Here is a 25,085-nt window from a genome sequence, read left to right on the forward strand (position 1 = left end):
AAAAAAAAAAAAAAAAAAAGAAAAAAGCTATAAACACTTTTAGGGAAGTGATTTTAGCAAGTGTAGTCTATATTTCCTGTAAGAGATTTTGTATTATATTTTCCTAAATGTTCTCATTTACTTGTATAAGGAGGGGAATGGTACAGACCCAGACCAGAGTCTCAGGGACTCTTCACCTTTGTCATATTGTGCCTTGGTGACCATTTATGTATGCCTCTCCTTTTCATTGTTTAAAGGACGACTAAGCTTTGTTTCAAGACCCTCTGTTCAAATGGTCAGTTGTCCACCTTCTTACGGATGAAGCAGAGAGGTGTATTTATATCTTCACCCTCTCACAACTGATTCAGTGTGGCTTTAAGTAAAATCATGAAATTAGGATTTGGTGCGAGGGTTAATTGTCTTTGTATGAGCCCTCCCTTGGATTCTTCAGCACCCTAATCTATTTTTTGTTAGCTTATAAAGTCAGGGTCTCTGTGAGACCAGCACTCAGTGGCTTGGGAAACACAAATGTGTACTGTGTAAGGCTATGGGATGTCCAAGTGTGGTGCCATTTTTAGCATTCGGATACAAGACCTCATGACAGACTGACCATAATGATCAAAAGCAAAGGTTCAGTTGTTCTTTCAACATCTGACATATGTGTCCTCCCTTTGGCTCTTACAACACGGAGTAGAAATATGAATACATTTTGTGGCAGCTTACAGATCCTTGTTTGCACTCTCGCTTACTGCTTGGAACTTGCCAACAAGGAAACGTATACATTTAATTTACATAACCTAACGGATGGCCACCCCTACTTTGGCTCTGGGGAGGGGCCTAAGGTTATCAACTCTGGCAGCTGAATAAGAAAACAATTAACCTTTTCTGTGATGCAGGTTTTGGTATTACGTTCTATACACCTTGCATATTACTAAAATCCTCATTGTTGGGGAAAGCACACAGCAATATACTCATTGTGTGTAGCTGACAAGCAGCAGAAATTACTAGCTCCTTTGGTGCATATGTAACTAATTTCCAAATCATGGAAAAAAAAAATAAGAGTTTACTTTAACACACGACTGTTAACAGGAAAAAAAAAAAAAAGAGGCTAGTATATTGTTGCTGTTCATTTATTATATAATGAACACATTCATGGATTGTAAAGTGTTTCCTTTCATGACAAGCAGCTCTTGCACAGAACCTCCTAATGAAAAGAGATTTGAAACTTACAGAAGGAAAAAACGAGACTTTAAATTGAATATTATTGTACCTTAGGTCAACCTGAAATTTTCCTTTTAAAGATGAATGTGCTAACTTAATGAGTTCTTCCACGCTGGGTATCCATGGCTTTGTAGATCTTATATTTTCAATAAAAATTACTCGAATAATCTTGAGTGGAAATGAAAAGGGTTTATTTGTTTTTACTTTTTCAGTTATTACAGCTGGGAGCTATTACACTGGTAAAGAAAAATGACACCATACTGCCTGTGTCATTCTCCCTCAAGCACAGCCCAATTTAAGGTGGAATTTTCAGGCACAGCCCCCGGACAGCAGCAGCCCCTTTAGAGGCAATGGCACAGCAGTACCCAGGGTCAGGTTTGGGGCTGGGCTGTCCCCCCCAGCAGAGCTGCAGTCCCATGGGGACAGTCGGGGCTCTGACATTCCTTCAGGTTCTGCTGCTGAGCAGCCAGTGCAGCACTGCCTGTGGCCACAGCACCTTGGGATGCAAGCAGTGTTATTTTTATTACTTTTTCTCAGCTGGACACTTGTGTGTGTGCCCCGTGCGTGTGCACCAGTGTCTTTGTGCCCACAGCGGGACTGCAAAAAACCAAACTGTTTGCTGCAAGATTAAATCCTGCCACCACCTTGGCAGCTCCGCTGTTGTCATGACCACACTTTTAGCAGGCGAGGAGGTGCTACTGCTCAGTTCATCCATTTCCTCTGCAGTTGCCACATCGGAAAAGGAGCAGGGACAAGATTACAGGGCTGCTAGGTCGTTTTCTTCTGCGGAAGGGGCTCTGGAGAGATGAAGTCATCGTGGAGTTCTTTTTATGGAGACGTAGAGGTTTGGCCTGTTTCCTGGGGGAGAAGAAAGAAAGAAAGGGCTTTCCCTTGCAGCACGCAGGTGTCGGAGGATACACGCCTCTGCACTGCTCCTGGATTAGTGCTTCCTCCAGCTCCGTGCCTGCACTCTGGTATCACCGGAGGGAGACACAAAAAAACTGCCTAAAATTGTTAGTTCCTTCTGCATATTCTCTGCTGCAATTCAGAGGATGAATCCTCCTTCATATCCATCCTCTCTCAGCCCGGCTTGTACCCTGCCAGGCCCATTGCAGCTGATTTATTTATCTTCTGAAAAGAGCAGGTTTGGCAGTAGAAGCTCTGCAACACATTATTAACCAGAGAATGGATCCTGTATTGTCTTCTGCAAAGAACAGACTTGGTTCAGAGTGAGTTTTAGCAGGTTAAAATAGAAATAAAAAAGCCTCCCAAAAATCCATGAAAAGGACAGTTTTCCATGTGGGGTATATAGATGAGTTTCAATCCTAGTTTATTAGTATAAGATTTGGAGTTGAAAAAAACTACTTAAAATCTAACACATCTAACTTGATCTAACTTACAGAATTAAGACTCTGACTTCAGTGGTGTTGTATTTTTGACATGGATGAGTATGGGTTCAACTATACCACTTGCATATAATCAAAGAAACAAAAAAATGTTACTCATTGATCTACAAATGAATTATGGTGATAAATACCAGTATGCTGAGCATCTGAATTCATCTGTTTCAGTGGATGAACTTAAAATGCCAAAAGAAGGGAACTGAGCAACAGAAAGAGGTGAAGTTACAAGTGGGCTCTGCCTGCAGACCTGCTCTGGGCGGGTACTTCTGCTTTTCCTGGAGGTACTTACAGCAGTCTCTGCTCTTGGCCAAGTGATTATTTCACCATTTTACTAACTTTTTGGCAGACTGGTAATTAGTGGTGAAATTTTTCATCCTTGCAGATCAGCCATGTGGAAAGAAACATATTTTTGAAAAGAACCATATCATCACTGCTTTTAATTAAGTAATATTAATTTTATACATTTCATTTTTTGATGCTGCTGATAAAGAAATGGCTTCAAAACAAATTAGTCTTTCATAAATCTGTTAAATTTGTTTTTAAATGGTAGAGGCCATTGGTTGTGTGTGGTATGAGCCAGTAACAGTGCTGATATTTAATCCATTAACTTACACTTTCCAAAATTGATGGAAGAATAATTGAAACCCTTTAGGAGCCCTTTAAGGAAGAGCTGTACTCCCTACAAATACTAATGGGGCAAACACAGAAATTAATTTTGCCAGCAATGAAATGAGCCAATTTGCTTAAGTGTCTGTCTAAATGCACTGTTGTTAATTGGTAGCTGTAAAGAAAACATCCAAGTGTGTTCCATAGCTACCCAGTATTAAAATGCAGGGGATATATGAAACAGAAAAGACCATTTGGTCACCTTGGCTGTTCTCTCTGCCTGAAGTATTGTAAAGAAGCCCAGGAAAGGATTCCTGGGGAGGCATGGCCAGCCAGAAGCTTGCCTATTGGCAAGGCAGAGTGAAGGTGCCCCAAGTTCAGAATTCCTTTCTTTCATTTTGCATGAGAGGCATAAACTGTGGTTACACAGGATTCATGGCATTGGGATGGGTCTGTGCTGTATGGATGTTTGAAATTTTGGTGCACATGAAGCACTGACTGTGAGCCTTCTGCTGCTTACTGGTAAAATTGTTACCTAAAGATGTTAACAAGTGGGTTCTGTGCCAGAGCCTCTGGGTCCCAGAGCCAAAGGAATGGTTCATAGTCTGTGAGATGCATTTTACTGTATTATACAGATCCATTTGTACACACGTACATGGCGCTTGCTACAATCTGTAGCACATGGAGTATTGTGTTGTATCATTATCTCATCACAATATAAATACAAATTTTTATACCTTTTTGTTGTGTTACTCAGGTTTCTTTAAACTTTCATCACCTGGTTTTTGTGCATAGTGTTTCTTCTCTTTGCAGTGCTTTACGTACTGCAAATCTTTACATGTCAGCTTATTTCATGTCAGCTACTTCATAAGGAGCTCACTGAATTTCAGCAATTAAAATTAATAGCATGGTATGAAGATTGGGGTGCTACTTAGAGTTCTTTTACACACACTGGCCCACTGAAACCCCAACAGTCATTAATCTTATTTGTCTCTCGCTGTGGGTGCTGTATAAATTTCCACTATTGCATTTCTGAAGACAAACTAACCTGTTTGCAAAGTGCAAATTGAAATACATTAGTGTCCGTTCTAAGTAATTATACTTGAAATCATTTCAGCTCTGTACAAGACAGTGAAAAAAGCATTAAAAGGCAGCCTACATGTTCTGCATGTTTATTTTGTCAAATATGAAAGTCACATCACAAGTGATTTGCAGCCAGACAAAAATGAGCATTTTAGCTGATGAGAGATGAGAGGAGGCACGAGCTGAAATCCTTCTGTGAATTACGTTGTTTACTCTCAGCTGCAGTGTGTGATGTCCCCTGGTCTGTGTTTCAGATTGTCACGCATGTTGTTCTTAAATACAGTGATATCTTAAAAATACAGAAGTAGTAGTTTTCTGTTGAAAGCATGGCCAGTAGCTAGTTGATATGTTTATTTTTGATTTGACTAAGCTGAGCTGCTGAATCAGTAAGATACTCATAAGAATATATGTGCAAAGCATAGTAAACTAATTTTTCTATCAGTTTTATTTGAAATTAACACTATCACAAAATAAACATAAAATACAATCTAGCACTTAATAACTTATTATAAATTAATCTCCAATAGAAAAAAATAGCTTTAATAACATTTTAGCAGTGCTGTACTTTGTGACAGTACCAGTTTTCTCAGCACAAGAAGAGCATTGAGTAAAGAAATTATGATAAATGTGGTGACACTATTTTAGTTAATTCTGTACAGTTTATGATCTGTACAGCTTTGTTTATGACATTTGTCATATCATGCCATTTGTTTATAAGAAAAATAAGTTTCCTCATTTTGCTAATGATGAATGTTTCAAATTTAATACTAAACATTCAGAAGCTTGCCTTGCCTATCAGGATTAAAACTGGGGGTTTCATTCAAAACAGGATCAGGAGAGCAAACAAACAATTTTATAGGAAAAATATCCCTTTGTGCATTACATATTTAAATATGTTAGGAGTGGTAGGCCAAATGTGTAGGTGCTTCTTGTATATTTATGGTACTGAATCCAAAAAAGCTGAAGGGAACTAATCACTTTGACCTGCTTTTTTTGGGACTACAAGGTCTCAGAATGAAATCTACCATTCCTCTATATTAAAGTTACATGCACTTGGCAAAGAAAGCAAGCTGGTGCCAAATTCCTGTCTTCTGACTTTATAATAAAAGTTCACATGGCATTTCAAAAGTTGTCTTTAATCCGGAACACAAATTTGCTTAAAGCAATGAATTGCATTTTAGGACAAGGTGTTTCCAAAGAGCGATTGTTGTTCTAACAATCTGCAGCAGGGACCTTTGCAATCCTGCTGCTGTGAGCAGATGTGCAGTATGATGCAAAATCAAAACCCTTCTGTACAGTTACAGTTCACCAGCTAAAAGCCTATTTCCTTGCCTCCTCTGTGTTGATTTTTTTTTCCAAAACAAAACCATAACCAAAACAAAACCCCGAAGCAGTAGCAAGCAAACAACTTTTGAGCTTTCCATCTGACAGATGTATCCCAGTGGGAGGGTTTAGACCAGGCAGCTGCAATGCCTATGAGGTGGCACTGCACTCCTTGGCTGTTTGTTACAGCCTCGGACGATGGGTAACCGAGAGCTCCTCTCTGAGGTGTCAGGCACAATGATGTCATATTTTGCAGTGGAACAAACATAACATGGTATGGATGGAATACTGCAGAGCTTGCAGATGTCCTTCCAGAAATGTTTATGCCTTAATCTGCTGGAATTCACTGTAAAATGGCTTGTAAAGGCAATATGCTATCTAAGCAGCCTCTCCAGTTCTAGGAAACAGATGCAAAACAACTGCTCCTAGAATGGAAAAAAAGGGTAAGGTAAGCCTTAGTTATGTTTTGACTGAACACAATAACAACAACAACAACAAAAGAATCAGAGGAAAACAATCTTGATCCAAAAGGAGCTGCAAAAGCAAACACTGATGCACATGGGTCTGTGGGGAAAGGGGCTGTCAGAAATTCTGATGATATGTTTGTAGAAGGCTGTTGTTCAATCTCTGCCCTAAGAGCTGATCAATGGTCTAACAGATGAAAATTTGTTTCTCTTTAGAGGCTTGTTCTTTCAAAATAAGAATTTTAAGTGCACAGTGTTCTGACCTAAAATATTTCAATTCTAGCCTGAATTCCTATGCCAGCGGGGATTATGAGATCATGCTGTCTGTCAACTCCTCTTTCGTCCATCTGTTCCCCTCCTCCTTTCCTTGATAACTTCTGAACCTTCTGGCTAATTTTCACCAAATTTGACAAAGCAGAGATAAAATGGAGCCTGCAATTAATAATCCATGATTAAAACTTTCATGGAAATTCCATGTCTGGGTAGAAAGAAAAATAAATTATTTCCTGCATTGAACATAGCCAAATTGAGCTCTTCCCTGTTTTCAAGAGGTGGCCACTGGCCAGACTGGACATAGCTCCAAACCTGCCACAGAATGAGCATGTAGTGCTGCTTTCCCAGGGAAACAGATGGGGACACAGGTTTTGGGAAAGGCCATGAAGGAGGTGGGACATCATAGCTGTGTGAGTCTGGAAAGAGGGAGGGGAACCAGTCACACATGGAACTGAAGGCATGAGTTGCAGTAATCCAGGTAGACAATTTGATATACTAAAGACAGGCAAACTTTTATCAGATGTATTTGTGGACTTCATTGGCAGAGCTGCCTTTGTAGAGCATAATTTAGGATTTTTTCTAGGTGTTTAAAATTAGCAAATTTGCTTTTATGCAGCCATTTCTTACATGAGTAACACTGATATTTATAAAAAAAAAAAAACAAAACCCCAAACCACAACACTAAAGCACAAGTCTGCAAAATACCGCTGTAGGAGAAGTTGATTTTGGTACAAGTAACTGACTGAACTGAAACAGCAAGGCATTATGAAATAAGCTGGTGAAAGCTTTTGCTCCTTCCCTGTTGGACAGGCACAATGCACTCTATCTGCAAGATGATTTGAAAACTTCACCCAGCCTAAACTGCAGCTGCAGATCAGGCTGTAATCTGATGGGGAGGAATTCAACACTACAGCTCTTTTTGCCCATGAGAACTCACTGCCAGGTCAGGGTTTAGTCTAAAAATGTCTTGCACAGACCACGTTATACCAGAAATCAGCATTCTGCACTTTGCAAGTGATACAGGTGCTGATTTTGATCAAGAAAACCCAATGTGAGCTTTCGTTAGCTGTGCTAAGCTGCAAGGTTGCTCATTTCCCTGTGTTGGTTCATTTCAACAATTGCATTAAGTGAGATTAGAGAAGCTGCACATTTAGGACAAGTAGTGGGAGGGCTCAACCACCCACATACGGACTGGGTCAATGCTTCATCAGGGTGAAATGTAGAGATAACATTTCTGGATACAATAAATTATTTCTTTTTAGAATAACTGGCCATACGAACCACAACAAAAAAATGCCATTTTGAATTTAGACCTCAGCAGTGCAGAGGATCTAATTCAAGAGCTATTAGAGGGTGAGCTGCTCAATTGTAGCAACCACAATATAATTAATTTTAACACTAAGATGAATGCAAGACAAATAAAGCAAACAGATACTCAGTTTTAAGAAAATAACCTATGCAATAATAGGGAAAAATGCCAAAAAACCCCTAAATGAGCAGTTCCAAACCAAGAAGCCTGCAAACACCCAGAAGGCTTAAAAACACAGTTCTAGAAGCCAAGGTAAAATGTCTGACGTAAATAGAAAAACGTGGCATAAACCTCCCCCGCCCCTTGCATGACTCAATGAGAAATTTAAGGAGGCTATTGCAAGGAACATGGGGAAGCCCAGGAAAATGTGCATGCGAAATGTAAAGAGGAAGTGAAGATGGCTAAACTTGAGGAGTGGTTGATAAAGGATGCTCAGAGCTTTAGTGACAAGTTTACATGATGCTTGTCTGAGAGCCAGCCTTTGCAAAGCAGAGGTTCCGCAATGTATGTCGAGAGCTTTCTGGTAACTTCACAGGCAGCAGCAACCAAAAAGCCAAGAAAACAGGGAGCATTGTAAGGAAGGCATTGGAAATGAGGATTCTGTAGAAAACCTTCGTAGACGCATGCCCTGAGGATTCTGTGGAGTCTCGTCTGCACCCTGAGCAAGGCACAGCGATGCTGCAAAAGGTTCAGAGGAAGATGTTGGGAACAATGTGGGGAATGGAGCACTGGCTATACAGAGGCTAAATTTTAGGACTCTTCAAACTAGAGGACAAAGCTGAAGGAAAATGCTGATAGTTTGTAAGTTGCCATGAATACCACGGGTAAGGTACATGCAGAGGTAGCAGTGACCAGATCCTGAAAGGCTAATGCCAGGAATAATTTGATGCTTTTTAGAGCTACGAAACAATTAGGGAAGTGCCTTTTCAAGCAGCACTTAATGATGTTCTGGGATGTTGCCTTGTTATGTGTCAGCATGTTTAAAAAGGTACCAGGCAAATCCAGGGACATAAAGCCCATGAATTACTTAAAGGACTAAGCAGGGTGAAAACCACCAACACAGCGACATTGGGTACGGATGGCGAAGTGCCCGCCGCTAGCCACGTCTGGGGTTCAAGAAAGCCGGTGGGCACAGCAGTCAAAGTTGAGCGACATCAAGTACGCTCAGGTCTGCCCCATCCTCTTCCTCCCGTGCGCAGGGCAGGGGAACTAGGGAGCAAAGGCCGCGGAGAGCTGACGGGCCAGGCCTGCGAGGCCTGACAGGCCTGAGGGGACGGGAGGAAGACATCGGGACCCAGCCGACCGCCCTGAGGGGAAGCGCGGCCACCCCTGGGAGCCCCGCCCATATGACGTCACCGGGCGGCGGGCCGGGCTCGAGACGGAGCACTGCGCGCGTGCGCGGGGCCCTCGTGGGCGGAGCGGGCGCGTGCGCAAGCGCGGTGGGCGGAGCAGGGCGGGGACACTGCGCGCGCGGCGGGCGGTTCGAGCTGTGGGCGCTTCCCGAGCCTTCCCTGAGTCTTCTTTCATCCCTCCTTCGGTCTTCCCGCCACCGCCCCTTACCCTCCCTAAGCCTCCTTTCAGCCCTCCCATAACCTCCCCTCCGCCTTCCCGCCGCTTTCCCTCAGCCCTCTCTGAGGCTCCCTTCAGCCTTCCCGCCATTTTCTGCCTCGCTCCCCTCCCCTTCCCTCGAGCCGCCGCTGCGGCAGAGCAGAGCACTGGGGTGAGTATGGAGCTGTGCTGCGGGCTCGGGACTCGCTCCCGGCGGGACGGGACCAGCCGCCACCGTGTCCCCGCTCCCCTCCGACCTCTTGTTCCGGCCAGAATCCCTGTGTGGCTGGAGGCAGCGGCTGCCCCGGGGGGTGGGACGTGGTCCTTGAGGGCCCCACTTGTGCGGCCCGGGCGGGGACGGGCACCGCGGGTGCTCCCTCAGGGCTCTGGAGTTGTTGTTTGTGGTGTTTGATGGCAGTGGCAGTGCCGTGGTGGCCCGGCGTGCCCGGGCACAGGGCTGTGTGGGCGCCCATTATTTCACGGAATCACAGAATCAGTAAGGTTGGAAGGGACCTTTGGAGACCGTCCAGTCCAACCCCCCTGCAGGATCACCTGGAGCAGGTTACCCAGGAGCGCATCCACGTTGTTTTGGAATGTCTCGAGAGAGGGAGATTTCACGACCTCTCCGGGCAGCCTGTTCCAGTCCCCTGCCACCCTCAACTGAGAGGAATGACGGACGTAAAGTTCTTCCTCGTGTTAAGGTCAAACTTCTTGTTTTTTAAGTTTATTGCCATTACACCTTGTCAGTGGGCACTACTGAAAAGAATGCGGCAGCCGCTTCTTGGGACCCATATTTATATATTTTGAGGACATCCCTTTTAAGCATGGAGGGCAGAGGACGCTTGGGGCGCTGCCCTGTGACACGATACTCGCGCAACATTCTGTGTCATCTGCAGTCTGAGCTAAATCAGACAGACACATGGGGTACTTTAGAGGAATGGCTTTACTTGTTCAGTGCTCCAGGCTGACTGGCAGAACGGGGTTCTCTGGTGAAATGCATGTTTTAGAAACAAAGTATTAAGTAATATCAAACTAAAAAAAGTCCCTATTATCAGAGTATTGCAGACAAGGCCTCCTGACTGTTGATTAGTTATCCTATATCCTTTGCTGTCTGTTACACGTGCTTTAGGATCCCAAAGCTGATTATTTGTCCGCTCGGAAACAAAAAAGCATCAAACTGCCTCTTCTAAGTTGTGACCATTTTCACAGGAGTATTTTTACACTGATCTTAATTTTAATTTTTTCGATCAAAAAACCTGCAGTTTTCAGTTGAGGTATTGATATGTTAAAGTATTTATTGTTCCATTTTCAGAGGAAACTTTAAAACAAAAGTTTAGAAGACAAGATTCTGCTTGCTGTTGAGGTAAAAAAACTCTTGTAGCCAAGATCTTGAAGTGCAGTGTAACATCACTGTAGTTTTGTTTTTAGAACAGACTAAAAACCCTGATCATTTCCAAAGAGTTAAAATAATTATGAGTGTTTTTTTGAAAGAATGTACAGAAAACTGTGTAAGTAAAATCACTTTTGGAGGGCAATGAATTGCTCAGTATTAACACCTGTTGCTTTTAAATTAATGATACTGTACTGTTTTCATAATAAGTTTATGTGAATTAAGGCAAAACAAGTGCTTGCAATGATATGGGATGTAATTGATATGTCCTGATTTGATCAACAAAATATATTAAGATATCTGAAATTAAAATTGGCTTCTAGTCTTGAATAGCCACTTAAATCCAGAACAGCATTCCAGGTTTGGGTTTTTTTTGTGATCTGACACTTCCTTTTTCCTGTACAGACTTTTTTTAAAATACTGAATATTCGTTATAAATGGCAAAAAAAATAAAGCTGGAATAATACCCCAGATTTTTTCCATGTATTCGGATTTTTTTCTGCTTACAAAAACATTTCATCATGAGCTGTGGAAAGGATTTTGTGGAAACTCTTAAAAAAATTGGATATCCAAAGGCTGATGAGCTTAATGGAGAAGATTTTGACTGGATGTTTGAGTCTTCAGAAGACAAATCATTTTTGGAGTGGTTTTGTGGAAACATAAATGAGCAGCATGTGATATCTGAAGAAGAACAGCAAGATTATCAAAATCTTCTAGAGTGTGGTAAGACTGTTTTGGAAGGAAATGCACTGGATGAAGTCCTTAAAACCTTGGAGCCCATGGGTTCAATGAATAGTAGCCAAGAGGAGGACAGGGAAGAAGTGAAGAAATTAGAGGATGAGATTCAAACTCTTCAGAAACTAAAAAACCTTCAAATTCATCGGCATAATAAGCTTCAACTGTTGATTACTACAAACAGCCACGTGTTGCAAACATTCCAAAGCAAAGAGGAAGAAGCACGTAAGAATTGGAAAGAAGGTCTGGAAATATTTACTGCAGCAAGTAATAAGCTTGACCGTGAACTGCAGTCTCTTACAGCTGCAGTGAAGAAATTTGCCTCTTTCTTCACTGCTTCAGATTCAGAACAAGGGTCGGATACACATCCAGTGTTTTTTTCCCAGCTTTCTTTGGATAAATATTTGTCTGTGGAAGAACAAAGTACTGCAGCAGTTGCATCACACATAAAAAAGCATTTTTATAAAGGTATGTCTGAATGTGCTGAAAATTCACGTGAAGGCAGCTTTCAGCTTGAAGATTTAATCAAGCAAGTCCCTTTAGATGAGGCTGATGAAGTTTGTGAAGAGAGGCAAGAGATAGCCAGACTCCAGGCAGCGTATATTTGTGGTCAGAACCAGCTAATTCAGCTGCGAGCTGAAGAGGAGGGCATGAATTCAGCTATCAAGTGTGCGGAGAGCCTGCTGCAATCCTCGGACAAGGTAAGGTACAAAAGGTGATGAAAAGTACTGGAGTTTTAAACAGACAGACAAGTTCCATTTGATCTAGTAAAGGGAGTTGCTGAGTTATTGTTATTTCAAATATTTTTATGTAGTGAAATTGCACTTTTAAGAAGTTTTAGTCTTACTTACAAAACTACTTTTATGAAATATCTTCAGTCTCCATGGTTAGGAATTCTTCAGTGTGCTACAGTTCCTTTAATTCTGCATTTCCAGTATTACTACCTTTAAAATCTTAGAATTTATAGTACCTTTCTAGTTTAGTTTAACTTTGAATTTTCATATTAGAACTGGTTCTTTGTAGAATAAACAGAATCTTAGCTTTGATTGCAATTCTGTGGTATCAAGGAGCCAAAATGATAAATGTATTTCTGTTTATATTGCGTAGCATAAGCTTAAAAAGTTTTAGTTCACTGACTCTGGGAACTCAAGTATTTGTACCAAATAAATGAATCTGATAGTTGAAGCCCCAGAAGTTTCTCAACAAATGAGTGACAGGCAGATGTGGCTAGTGGAATTTGTGAGGAAATCATAATGAAAGGAAAGGTATTTGCTTATGCCAGTCATGGAATAACTTGAGGCATCATGTCAGTTTGTGTATTTTCATTTTTGGATGATTAGTATATAGGACTTGATTGATTAAGGTAATTTGAAAAAGATTGATTCTGCCAGCAGTGTTGATCATCCAACTGAATATAAAAAATTATGTTTGCTTGTGAGATTTCAGTTAGACATACTTGAAATAGGTGCTCGGTAACATGTAGCTCTTTTATTTTCAACACGATAAACTGTTTCCTGACCCTGTGATAGAATGAAAGTATTTTATAATGAAATATATCTATTACCTACTTTGTTCATCTGTATTTGCATTATTTTGTAAAATTCTGTAAAACTACTTGTAGGGTTTTTAATTTAATTTTGGAGCTAAATGTAACAAATACATGAACCTTATATGAACTGAAGAAATGTTTGGGTGGTGGCTTGGTGGGAGCCATGAAGAAATTCACAAATATTTTGTTTTATGCAGGATATTGGACAACAGGAAAACATTGATGCTAAAATATCTAGTTTAAGTGCTGAAATTTCAGCAATTAAACAAGATATAGCTCAGATAAATAATGAAGAGCTGCTTCCCCTTCTTAAGAAGAATGCACAACTTTTGACTGCACCAGTGGTTAAAGAATACTTAGATCACCAAATTGCTCAGCAGGACTATTATGTTGCAATTCAAGAAAAAATAGGCAGGCATTTGATAAGACAGAAAACCTCATTTGAACTTATTCAGCTGGCCTGTGAAATGGAAATGAAGAAACACCAGGAGATCAGCTGCCAACTTGAGAATTTGGTAGAATCTCTGAAACAAAGCACTGATGAGTTGCAGCAGAGATTACAGGTGATAGCTGAACGAACTGAACGGGCAAAGCCAAGGAGCACTATTACTTCAGAGGATGGTTTCTCTTGCAGGTAAGTATTATATTCAGTGTTGAACTTGTATTTCCTTTGAAATAATATTGGGGACATGAAGGCTCAGGCAAGATAAGCCTTGCCTGCTTCCAAGTTCTTTTTTACTTGCTGTAGCTAATTAGAATTTTGAATTTTCAAGAGCTGAAGCATTCAAGATGTGAAACTTGTTTCTTCCTTGTCCTTTGAAATTCTCTTTAGGTTTGCCTGAGGAAAACTGTTCAATTATCAGTCTTAGTAATATTGCTGAAGCATTCTTAATTAGTATCTGTAACATGAAGGATGTTTGAACCCAAGCTTGTTTTATCTAGCACCTCCTGATACTCTAGAGGCATAGATGTTAATAGCACTGATTTCCCAGGTTGTATGCACGACCTCATCAGCTGAGCAGGCAAAAACCCCCCGTGTGGTAGGAGAGAGGAATGATTCCTTAGGGCTGTGAAATGTGTTTAGCTCATTTTTGCTGCTTGATTTGCCATCTGGTTTGAGTGTCCTGGCACCCATGTAGGAGTCTGTTTTTTCACCATCTAAATAATTAAGTCTCCTTAAAGTTCAGGTGATGCAGTTAAGGATGTGTGCTGTGCTGCTCTTCCATCAAGACTAGATCTTTTGATGAGATATTGTGAGAATTGTGTAATTATAGGTGTGTTACTGTCAGACTTTTCCTCCTTCTTTAAAATGGTGCTTTAAGTGTTTGGTTTTTTTAATAATTGATAAGTGGTAACTGAGTATGGTTTGTCACAGTGAATGACTGGAAGAATTAGAATTAATTTTACTCCTATTGTGTGTTTGTGTCAGCTTGTTACATTTTTGTTCAGGTTTATTATGTAGATGTAGTCTCCAAATCACTGAATAATGTTTCTGGGGGGTTTTTTTTTGTTTTTGGTTGTTTTTTTTTTTAGAAAAAGGGAAGGGAAGTTGAAAGAATTAAAAACCTTACAGGGTTTGTAAATGAGACACTTGAAGGACCTTCAGTTATTTCTGAAATATAGCTCTTGCTCTTAATAAAGCCAGTCTGATTTTATATTAGGGAGCAGCTCCTGAAGATTTTGTTATGCAGAGGTGGTAGTAACGTTTGGACTATGTAATGTTGTCTATAATTGTATTAGGCCCATTCCTGATACAGTGTAAGGGTACAGTTTGCTATAGTGTGTAATGCTGTCTTTTGCATGACTTGTAACTAACTGGAGAATTTCTTAGCAGTCTCTTCATAGGTAGAAAACAGGAAATACTTCAGTGAGCTTGAAAATGTTACAACGATTGTTCTTATTTCTTGTTGACTGTTGAAGTCTGCTTTCATTCAGCACTTAAAAAAAATCTTATTTTGCAGTCCTTGAAGTATCAGGAAATAGTTGGCAAAAGCTGACTGTCAGCTTCTATTTGCATTCATGATCTACTTACTAACTGTTACTTTAGTATTTCATTGCTGCTAATTTGATACTGAAATATTTCAGATTCCTATTAATCACTGCTATATATAGATATATAGATGGAATCCTGAAATCAGTGGGAGATATAGCAGTGTTGCAAAAGTGCCTTTAGCAGCACTTATCTTACTTGTCCTCTGACTTTTCAACAGAGACATGTTGTCTTAACTGATGATGATAGAGTGCTTAGGAGAGTTAAAATATTTGTCTGTCTAACTTCACTTGTTACAGGCTGTATCAACTCCTGGAAGGAGGAAGTAAAAAACAACAGTTGTTTAAAACTTACAAAAGCCTGGAGCAGATGGCTCAGAAGTTAAAGCAGGACTGTGCTACAGTACAAGATCAGCTGGCAGCATCTGCTCGAGAGCAGTCTGTCCTTTTGTCCAACCTAGAAAGGGATGTGGATGCCCTTCATGGTGCTCTCTATTGTGGAACAAATCAGATACAGCTCCGGAGTCCGGTAGGCCCTTAATGATTTTTTTCAAATTGCTACATTTTGTGTCATGTTCTTTTACTGATAAAAGTATAGTGTGAAGGCTCTAGACATGCAAACTGTCCCCACTTATCAGCAACAAATTTATTAATGATAATGGATACTGAACATTTACATTGTTCTTGGCAAATGCTGGATTTTTCTAAATGCTGGCAGGTAATTTGTTTCTGAGCAAACTATTGCATCTAACTCAATTTCTTTCAAGTGCAGTCCTCTATTCTGGTAAGCTTGTGATGTGGGAGATCCTTTGTCTGGATAGGGTGTCACTGGAAAACTCCTTTAAGTTGCTCTTCATTTCATATGGGCTTTCTCCTTTGTTACCTCTAAGACCCCAATAGTAGAGTTTCACCCCTTAAAAGCCTGGCCGTGGGTGGGTCATTCAGACAAACTAACAATAACAGAATTTTGAAGGACAGTTGTAGTAAGACAATCCTGCTGCACCAGGTCTCAGGTGTTACGTTTAAAACATCTTTTAAATGGGAACGGGATTTGTTAAATGCACCTTGTTATGGTTTATAAATCATTGTAGATACCTCAAAAATGCATCAAGGGGAATCTTCTGTTATATAATACTTTCTTGGTTAATTACATAACAGTATATTTAACATTTGTCAAATGAGTTTGCAACATATAGAACAGTTTTAATTTAAAAATGACACTGTAATTGGAACAGCATGTGTTCAGGGATTGCACATATTTAAATCAAATACCTTACTATTGATTTAAGTTACTTCTTAAAATATGACATCTTGTTCTACTGTTACTGTTTCTCAGAAAAAGGAAAGTAATTCCTTTAATAAGGGAACAATGTGCAAGTAGATGATTAATCTGCTTATACTGAACTATCATAAGAATGCCAGTTGTGAAACTTATAGCTAGTATTTAATGATTTAATTGTAAGATTGATTTAACTTTTTTATTGTGCTTTTTTTTGTTTGTTCCCTTTTAAAGTTTGAGAAAATGTCATTCACTCATCTCTCTAGGTCAGGTGCAGATTTGTATGGTCTTAACTCATCTGGTCAACAAGTAAATTACATTTGCATAATACGATATGAGTTCTGTTACATGGAGCTCAAAAGTTACATCAATTGAATGGAATCCCTTATTTTTCTTGTTTCTTTTTTTTTTGTGATTACTTTTTTGATTACAAACAAGTGACTTCCTAAAGCAAAAAACCTTTCCTATTTCTAGTTCAACTAGTGTATTAACGATAGAAAAGTAATAATTTTTTTGTCTTTTATTTTTTGTTAGGAACTTACTGAGCAGTTTCACCAGCTGAAAGTGGATTTAGGTGAACTAAATCATCTCCTTAAGGATCTGGTTGCTGATCTGAAGTCAAAGAGAAGCTTTTTAGAGTCCAATAGGCTGCATCAGATGGAAAGAGACTTGTATGTGTATTTTTTCAAAGATGAAGAGCACTTGAAAGAGATGGTGGAGAAGCTTGAGCAGCAGTCTGAGGCTAAAGCCAGTGGTCTGGAAGACAAGAATTTCACAACCAGTGGAGTTCTTAATGGCTAAACAGCAGTGTACTCTTAAGAAAGGAAATGTTAATGTCAACTGTGTATGACTTTATGGAGTAATAAGCATTAGCTCGACAAGGCTGACACTTACCTGTCACTTCAGTGAATCCTAACTGCCACTGTTACCAGCTGGGATTGCATGCTGCTTTATGGCTTCTGCCTGCTGAATTCAATCTCAGTTTTATCAGAACTCTTGGATATGAAGTAATTGTTGGTTATTTGAAAGAAGTATGTTTAGGCTGCTCTTCTGCTGGCCTGTGTGTTTACTTCTGCTGCACACAGCATAGCATCAATAGGAATGTGTCATACCCTTGAGTTAAGTCTTACTGCATTTTGATTGAACTGCAAAATAAATGTGGAGAAGGCATTCCAGATTTTGGAACAAGACTGCAATGTGCTCATAGTGAAGAGGAGAGTTCTCAATGGCAGCAGATACTACATGATTGTTTCTCTTACAGTTCTTCTAGGAAGACTTGGTTTTGTTAGAAATGTGTTGGAATATGTACCAGAATGTTTTAACTACCAAGACCATCTGTTTTGAGACCATTCTAATATCTCTTAACTTATAATCTACCTTCTCCATTGAAACCAGTCCATACTTATACTGGGCTTGTCAATGAATGAGAATTTTAAATTTCTTTTTTGTACTTCTGAGTCTGCCTTATAATTTATAATGATAGGCATTTCAACTCAGAGCACTCATGCTTTCTTGCTTGTGCTTTCATGTGCACTGTTAGCCTGTTTATCAAATTTTTATATAGCTTCCTAATATACCAATGGAACTAAATAGGCTTTTATAGTATGATAACTTCCAGTCTTTTATATTTTGAAGGGATCAGCTGTGCTTGCTTTCAAGCACTGTACATATTGATGAAGGTTAATATATTAGTTGAAATTCAGTAACAGTAGTCTTAAAACTATTTTGATGGCAGACTTTTAACTTCTATGTACTTATAACTTATTTTTTTTAGCTTACTGGTTGGGTGTCTTTATGTCTGGATTTAATGCTGCTTTACTCTTTGTGTTTATTATTAAATGCCAAACTCTGTCAATTCAGTTCAGTGTGGTTAATATTTATGGTGAATCTGTGTGGGTTTTTCTAGGCCTGTTCTCAGGCATGGTGTCTTGTTTATTTTTATGTCTGATGGGTTCTCATTTTGTTCTGCTTCTGGGGCTGCTGCTTCCCAGCCTGAGAAGTCAGGGAGCACTTTAACCCTGTGTAGGAAAGAAGTGTTGCTCTCACAGAAGTTAGGAGGATTTGAGTGTGGGGAAGGATTGTACTTGTGACTCATGGAATGTTGGGGAAAAGAAAGCCATTCCATCTCTCACCCTTTCCTTCACATGCTTACTAATTAGAACTAGATAGATACAGCCAGTGCTAATGCACTGTGATGGATGTTCCTCTTTGAATTGTATGCAAATATTTGCATTTGTAAATACTAAAAAGTTGCAATGTACCTGTGGTCTTGAGGCAAGAAAAATATTTCTGTGTAGGCAGAGGAACTGTTTGCTGATGGTTAAGTTTGACAGTCTGCTCATGCACCACTGGGATCTAGTGGGAGAAGACGAGAGTAACAGGACTCCCGTTACCTACTTGTATAGGAATAATTGAGTCAACAGCAGGTTTTGGTAGAGTGATTGGTTTGTACAGCTTGGATCCTTTAAGTGTTTTTTAAAATGCTGCATATTTCTCTTGTGTTTGTGAAGAACTTAAGATTTACATGTTCTTCTGGTGTAACTGTAAAGCAACAAGTCATCAGTGTGGGCACTGTTTCTTGTGATTCTCCAGTGTGTGTTGTACCTAGGGATTCTCCAAGTATTTTGTAGGTATTACAGAATATGGGCACTTAACCTGGAAAACCAGCTCCTATTTACAACAACAGTAGCTGGGGTGAAAGCATGTAGAGACTATCGATGTTGCTGAGCAGTTTCTTAAATTGACAAGCTATAGTAGCTATTTTAAAGTTACCAAGACATAGCAATATTTGAATGCATCAGTTATACAAAATTTAAAAAGCAGAGGTCTTTTATGATAAGTATTTTCTGAGACAGCACATAACTAATGGCCAGACATTGTGGTAGTAATGCTTGTTTCTTTAATCTTGTGTTGGCTTAATTTTGGCAGCTTGCTTGAAAGTTAGTTGTGCTTTTCCTGATAAAATCCAAGCACTAGTAACAGTAAATGTAGGCATGTGCTAAGATACTGATGAGTTTAAAGATGCTGGGAGGCGGAAAGTATCTCCGACATGCATACTTCTTGTTTTATTTGTTAGACTTTTTTTTTATAGTAAAGTTAGCTGTACTTAGGACTGCTGATTTTTTAATCAGTGCATTAAAAAACTATTTCAAAGTTTGTTTTTATAAATTATTATATTTGTTATTTCCAGTACAGTACTGGTAGGCATGTCTGGGAGCAAATGCAATTTTCCATTGAGAATGAATGGCTAAACGTGTTCACTATATTTTTGTCTTTAATTTCAACAGAATATAAATGAGGATTACTAATGGCCTTGATTAATTCATAATTTGTGTTCTGTGTTTAGGTTTAATCTTAAAAATGGAGCGTTACATAGGATGTGAGATTTCTAAAGTACCTTTATCTGATATTGCTCAGAGGATTATGACAGCTCTGCAGTCTATTCCTATAGAAGCTCAGACTAACAGAGAAAATAATCAGAGTGAGTAAATCTTAGCCTATTTGTGCTTTTCTGCTGAAAAACTGAAACAGCAATATCAAACCTCTAGTCCCTGTTTTTAAACAGAGGAAAAGAAAAGGTGAGACTTTAGGTTTACAGCTTTAGGAAAGGAATTAAGCTGTAACTGTGACATTTTCTGGGACTTTTCCAATTCAATAGTGTTAATGTGAGTGCAAGGAGTGGTACCACAAATTTAATTTTTCCTTTTTCTGTTCCTGCTATGTGGTACAGAATTATATGGGAATTTGAAACTGTTACCTAAGTACTACTGTGTCATAAATCACATGCATACATTAACTCGACTCTGGACTAGATGTTTAAAGATCACTGGAGGTACTAGGAGCTTAACAGGAAATCTGTGAGCTCTCCAGACTCATGTCTGTCCTTACAACACATATTCATTAGCAGTTTTCTCCTTGTAAAATTCTAGGGGGAAGAGTGAACAAAAGTCCTGGTGAAAGAACGAGTTAGGTAATGTTAAAAGTGCCTCAGCAGATCTAGAACATTGTGGATACTGGGGAGGTTTTGCAAGGTGCAGGGTTTATTCTCAGTTCTGGGCGAGTTGCAGCCAAATTGTGGCTCTGGAACGAAATAGAAAGTTAGGAGTTTGGCTTAATTTCAGTTGTCTGTTTTCTCCTGAGAGCTAGGTCCTGGTATATTATCTGATCAGTGGGCTTAAAATGTAACATTTATTCCTGTGTACATGGTGGTTTTTGCAGCCACTGTTCTATATTAATTATGGTTCAGGCGCCTCTTTCAGTGAAGTATTGGATCACTGGAGCCTGCTGATGTAGCAGTGACAAAGATAGTAGTTCATCACTGTGTGTATCAGTGATACACTGATTTAAAGAAATGTGGGATGAGTTAATTTTAAAATATTACTTTGGTACATGTGGTACATCTGGTACTAAAATGCAGATGATTTTAAAGAAAATTTGATCTCTCTTTAGCTTAGTTTGATTTACTTCTCTTGCTACCTTGTCATTTCCTGTACATATATATACACACATATAGCTTTAGTGTGGGTCTGTAAAAAAGAAGTTTGCCTCTCTTAAAAAAACAAAAACAACTGCAAACCTTTGATGTTAGTTGGTCTGTTTCAGACTGCATTGAACTGTATTTTATAGATAGATTTTTAAATTTTTGATTCTACTTAATGGAAAAAATGTTTGTCTTTAGAAGGTAAATATTGGGCTCAAATAGAACACATATCTTCAATGTTGACCTAGTTGGTGAAATTCTGTGGTTATCCTGACAGTGGAGCTCTAATCTTTCCATCAAGCCTTGAGGAGCTGGAAGGCAAGGATGGGTTTCTGCTGCCATCTGGTGATACTTCGTCATAATTCACAAACTGGAAGTTGCAGATCTCTTCAATACTTATCATACCGATTATTGTGTGCTGGAGGAGAGAAATGTAATCCTCATCTTTGGATTTGTCAAGGAAAAGTGTCTAGCTGTTAAACAAAAGCACTGAACATAAGCTGAGATACTATCATTCTTAATTTATTATCTCATTGTTGTAGAAGGTGTTGAGAAAACCAAAGGTAAAATGTTTGAAGCTACAAACACAGCTGTGCAATATTGGCTGTTCTAACAGCTTAGGTTAGAAGTTTGTCTGATTATACACTAAGAACAACATGCAGAAATAAGTGTATTTTCTTCTGTAGACAAAGGTCTTGATTTGCCCAGACATGTTTTTTTTGAAACAGTGCTAGTAAATTGAAACAGATCACCTTATGCTTTGTTTGACGTTGGTCAACACCATTGTTGTTTCAGAAAGGATCTTGCTGCTGGTAGTGCAGCTTCATAGCTGACAGTGGCAGTTTAGTATGGACATTTAGTATGAATATTACTCAGTATGGGGGGTCAAAATACATACTTTGCCTGTGAGGTGTCTTTTGGCTGGGCAGTAAGATAATTGAAGCATAAACGAAGCCAAACTAGTTGTGAACTCTGGAGAAACCTGAAATTCAGGGGAGTTCCTCTTTTTCCCTGTTCTTCTTTCTGTACCCATTGAGATATTTACTGCTAGCCTGTTACCCTTGGCTCCTTTGTTCCAGGCTTCACTTGATTCTCCTCTTCTTGGGACTTGTGGACAGTGTTAACAGCAGAAAAGAACCCATGTCCTAATGGTTTCACTTGCCACGGTGTGAGTCTGAGGTGCATTTGCAAAGCCCTCTTGGAACAGCAGCAACTGTGCTTTTGGAGCCATGGGCTAAGGGTCTCTGGCAGTTCAGTGGGGGCCCAGACTCCCAGCTGTGCTGTGCTCTTTGTCACACCCGGCACTGGTGGCTAGCTACCTTCTTGTGGGACTGGTGTCACCTTATCTTCCTGTCAGTTTGTCAGGTCTGAAGTATCTTTGATCTCTCTTACCTGGCCTTAAAATGCCTGTTCTGTTGCAAGATGAACAATGTGAAAAAAATATCCCCTGTAGGTGAAACATGGTCAGTTTGTAAAACATGATATGCTAAATTCAAATACAAATAATGCTTTATAGAACAGAGGTTTTGTGGAATACTGCTGCTGAATTCCAAGAAAACAGTTAAGCTGTGTAAAGTTTCTAGAGTTTGGATTTTTCTTTTTTTGTCTTTCATGTTTATATACTCAGCTTTACTATGATCAAAATGAGTTGTGTTTCCTTGAAAGAGGGAAATGAACATAATTCTGGAATTACAGTAATTCTTCCTCTGAATACCTTGGAAGATGTTTTTCTGCATTGTTGTGAATTTTAAGTGATTTTTTCTTAATGGTGACAGAGCAGACTTTTGCATAGGCATATTTTGGAACCTCCGGGGGCCTTTTAAGCATGAATACTAACTTGATAAATGAGGGAAATTTTTTTACAATTCTTTCAGGTTTGGTAAAAATGTCAGTAATATAACCCTGTATGAAGCCTAAGTTACATGGGCTACTTGCAGATTCATTTGTATTGTAAATTGTTTTTTCTTTTTTAAAGGTGTAGAGAAGACGAAGGAAAATAAACTAGGTGATAAGGATGCACATCTGAGAAATGAAAAGGCAAGCATTTTTTAAGATTGAAAAACCACTAAAAGCAGTATTTCTGTAGCAGGTTTGAAGTTATAGACTGGTTCTTTCATAACAAGCTTTATCATGCTGTATTTTATACAGTCATAGTTCAGGTAACTTCCTCTGTCTTTTTTTGCACTTGGCCTATGTTTACCTTTGAGAGTCTGGTCCCAACTTCTGTTCCCTTTTCACAGGACGTTGGTATTCTATGACAGACTGATTAGAAAAGAGGTTGCCACATTCAGACAGTCACCAGAGTTTAAAAATGTTCTCAGACTCCTGTCACTAAATAATCATAAAGTGAGATGATTCATATGAAAAATTGTTTCATATTAGGAAGCTTAATTTGGGTTTAATAATTTCTCTGAATTTTATTTGATGTGCATGTGAGTGAGTGTGTGGGAACAGGTAACTGGCAGCCCCAGATCAGTCTTTGATTGTAAAATCCACTGAGTTAATTGACGAGTTGCAGATGCTGCAGCTGCAAATTTCACAGCCTTTTTACTCTGACACTGGTGCATGTTGCAGACTTCAATTCCATTCATTTTGCTCAAGATGCAGAAAACTGATGCCTTGCATGGAATGAGATTGTTTTCTACAATTACCCTGGCTCACAGGTGCTCATGCAGCTGTGGGTTCACATGGATAGGAGTGGAATCCCTTTTTCTAATGATGACGCTCTAATTTTGTCTGCATCTACTGAGATCTTCCTACATAGACATAAATTATGTCTATGAAACTACATCCTGGGAATCATTTTCTCTACTTCCAGCCATGTCATTATTCCTAAGAGAAGATCAGTTCTTAATGGAAGTTGCTGTATCTCCATGTGGTTAATTGTTCCAGCTGTGTTATTCTGACTTGATAATTAAATTGCTTTGTTAGTATTTTTTTTGAATCTTTAAAAGACTTGCTTATTCCTGGTTCTGTAATTACTGGAGTGTCCTAATTTAAATTCTGCTGTGTTAAATGGTAAAACTATTTGCAGTTTGCCTGGAGAATACACTTGAGTGAATTAGTTGTCTTCCTATGGCTCTTAAACATTTGGCCTTTCTGTGATATGATTTTTCTCCTTCTGGTAACTTTACAGTGCCCACCTTTTAGCATTGCATAGGTCAAATTAATTTGTCTTCATTCAGAACAGCCACTAGACATTTTGGTAGTAGAAGAAGCTGAATTTTTCTGCTTACTTAGAACCTTGTAATTGTGTTTTTGTGTGGAGTTGATCCTGTGAAGTATGATCTAAAGCAGTCTTAAGCCTTTTTCATCACTTTCTAAGGTTTGGGAATATGGGAACTGGGTTGAGGAATATTGTGAAACCATAAAAAAGTACCAAATTTACTGGCTCTGTCATTCTGGCTTTCTCAATCAATACAGATGTGATGGAGGTAGACAGTAGCCTTTGATCAGTGAAAGCTGTCATCTTGGGGACTGGAGGGAGCCCTGCACAGCAGGACCTTGTTCTTTTGAAGTGAGGAGGTCTCGGTTTTTGCAGTGGTGATGACAGCAGTTGTACTGAATGAGACTGGGCTAGAAGAGACCAAAATACAGTAATTATGAGAGACTCCAGCTACTTTCCAATGGAGTCAATGAATATTAAGCTTATGCATGGTGCTCCAGCTGCAAATAAGGAGAAAACTGCTTTGTGGAATAGTTGGAGAACTCACAAGACAAATTTGTATTTATTTGATTCTGTGTAAGATCAGGTCCAAAATCTACCCTGCTGACAGGTGGTCTTACAGAGACTATAGTGTTTTGGAGGCATTGAAAGATAGGTAAAACAGTAATGCTTAATTTTCAGAAAGAAAACTATAAAATTGAAGAAGCTTTTAAAAGAAATTATATGGAATTTCCCTCCGAACCCAGAACATTTGTAGGTAGTATAGGGATTTCTTCAAAGCAGAATATTGAAGATTTGAAATGAATACTAAATTGAGTCTGGAAAAAGTAGTAGGGATGAGAGACGGTATGAATGAGACTTAAAAAATGTCATCATGCAAAAAATGTGAACTTAGCAGAATTTGTATTATTTTATACTTGTCTCATTTCACTAAGTTAAATAATATGCACAATGGTATAGTTCAAAATAACTTTGAGGAAAAGCTTGCAAATGCATCACTAATACATAATTTTTTTCAAATGCCTCAGGAGTAGAAAGCCTGCCAGCTCCTCTAAGGCCTGCTGGTGGTTGAGGCATAAAAAGCATTGAGGGAAGTTGCAAGTCCGTGTATCTGTAAATTGTTCAACACACATTTACCTTGGGGAATCTTGAAAAGGACAGTGATTACCATTCCAGGGTCTTTGTTTGTGAAATCAAGGCAGAGGATCTATTTCAGCTGAGGAGTTTGTAGAAGAAACCAGCAAAATAAATAGTAAGAAAGTACTAGGGCTAGTAGCATACCAAGGAA

General features: G+C 39.2%; 3 protein-coding genes across 7 annotated transcripts in view; all 3 read left to right on the plus strand.

Annotated features, from left to right (window-relative positions):
* The window catches only part of MXD4 (MAX dimerization protein 4), a 38,311-nt gene extending 36,938 nt beyond the window's left edge, over positions 1-1,373 (plus strand). For all 3 annotated transcript variants that reach the window (XM_015624913.2, XM_015624915.3, XM_015624914.2), the window contains exon 6: positions 1-1,373. This exon is cut by the window's left edge and continues 1,429 nt beyond it. The gene's annotated coding sequence lies outside the window, so the exon portion shown is untranslated.
* Positions 1,374-9,097: 7,724 nt separating this feature from the next.
* Positions 9,098-18,010, plus strand: HAUS3 (HAUS augmin like complex subunit 3). 2 transcript variants are annotated; one of them, XM_019006427.2, is made up of 5 exons: positions 9,098-9,381; positions 10,522-12,035; positions 13,081-13,517; positions 15,173-15,401; positions 16,686-18,010. In XM_019006427.2, the coding sequence occupies exons 2-5, from the start codon at positions 11,121-11,123 to the stop codon at positions 16,950-16,952; spliced, it is 1,848 nt and encodes a 615-aa protein (XP_018861972.1). In that variant the 5' UTR covers positions 9,098-9,381; positions 10,522-11,120; the 3' UTR covers positions 16,953-18,010. The 2 variants fall into 2 exon arrangements, with proteins under 2 accessions (XP_018861972.1, XP_018861973.1); XM_019006428.2 differs by having other exon boundaries at positions 11,005-12,035.
* Positions 18,011-19,550: 1,540 nt separating this feature from the next.
* POLN (DNA polymerase nu) overlaps positions 19,551-25,085 on the plus strand; it is an 88,992-nt gene continuing 83,457 nt past the window's right edge. Inside the window, exons 1-2 of one of the 2 annotated variants that reach the window (XM_015625073.1) lie at positions 19,596-19,632; positions 22,607-22,790. The gene's annotated coding sequence lies outside the window, so the exon portion shown is untranslated. Of the gene's footprint in view, positions 19,633-22,606; positions 22,791-25,085 lie in introns of both variants that reach the window. The other variant, XM_015625076.1, reaches the window with a different exon arrangement.

Source organism: Parus major, chromosome 4 (assembly GCF_001522545.3).
Source record: "Parus major isolate Abel chromosome 4, Parus_major1.1, whole genome shotgun sequence".
NCBI classification, from domain to species: domain Eukaryota; kingdom Metazoa; phylum Chordata; class Aves; order Passeriformes; family Paridae; genus Parus; species Parus major.

Bases quoted from the DNA above. Each gene is read 5' to 3' on its own strand.
- HAUS3 (XM_019006427.2), top strand. From the start codon at position 11,121: ATGAGCTGTGGAAAGGATTTTGTGGAAACTCTTAAAAAAATTGGATAT. The intron at 12,036-13,080 runs GTAAGGTACAAA...TGTTTTATGCAG, and splicing joins TGCTGCAATCCTCGGACAAG to GATATTGGACAACAGGAAAA. The intron at 13,518-15,172 runs GTAAGTATTATA...CACTTGTTACAG, and splicing joins GAGGATGGTTTCTCTTGCAG to GCTGTATCAACTCCTGGAAG.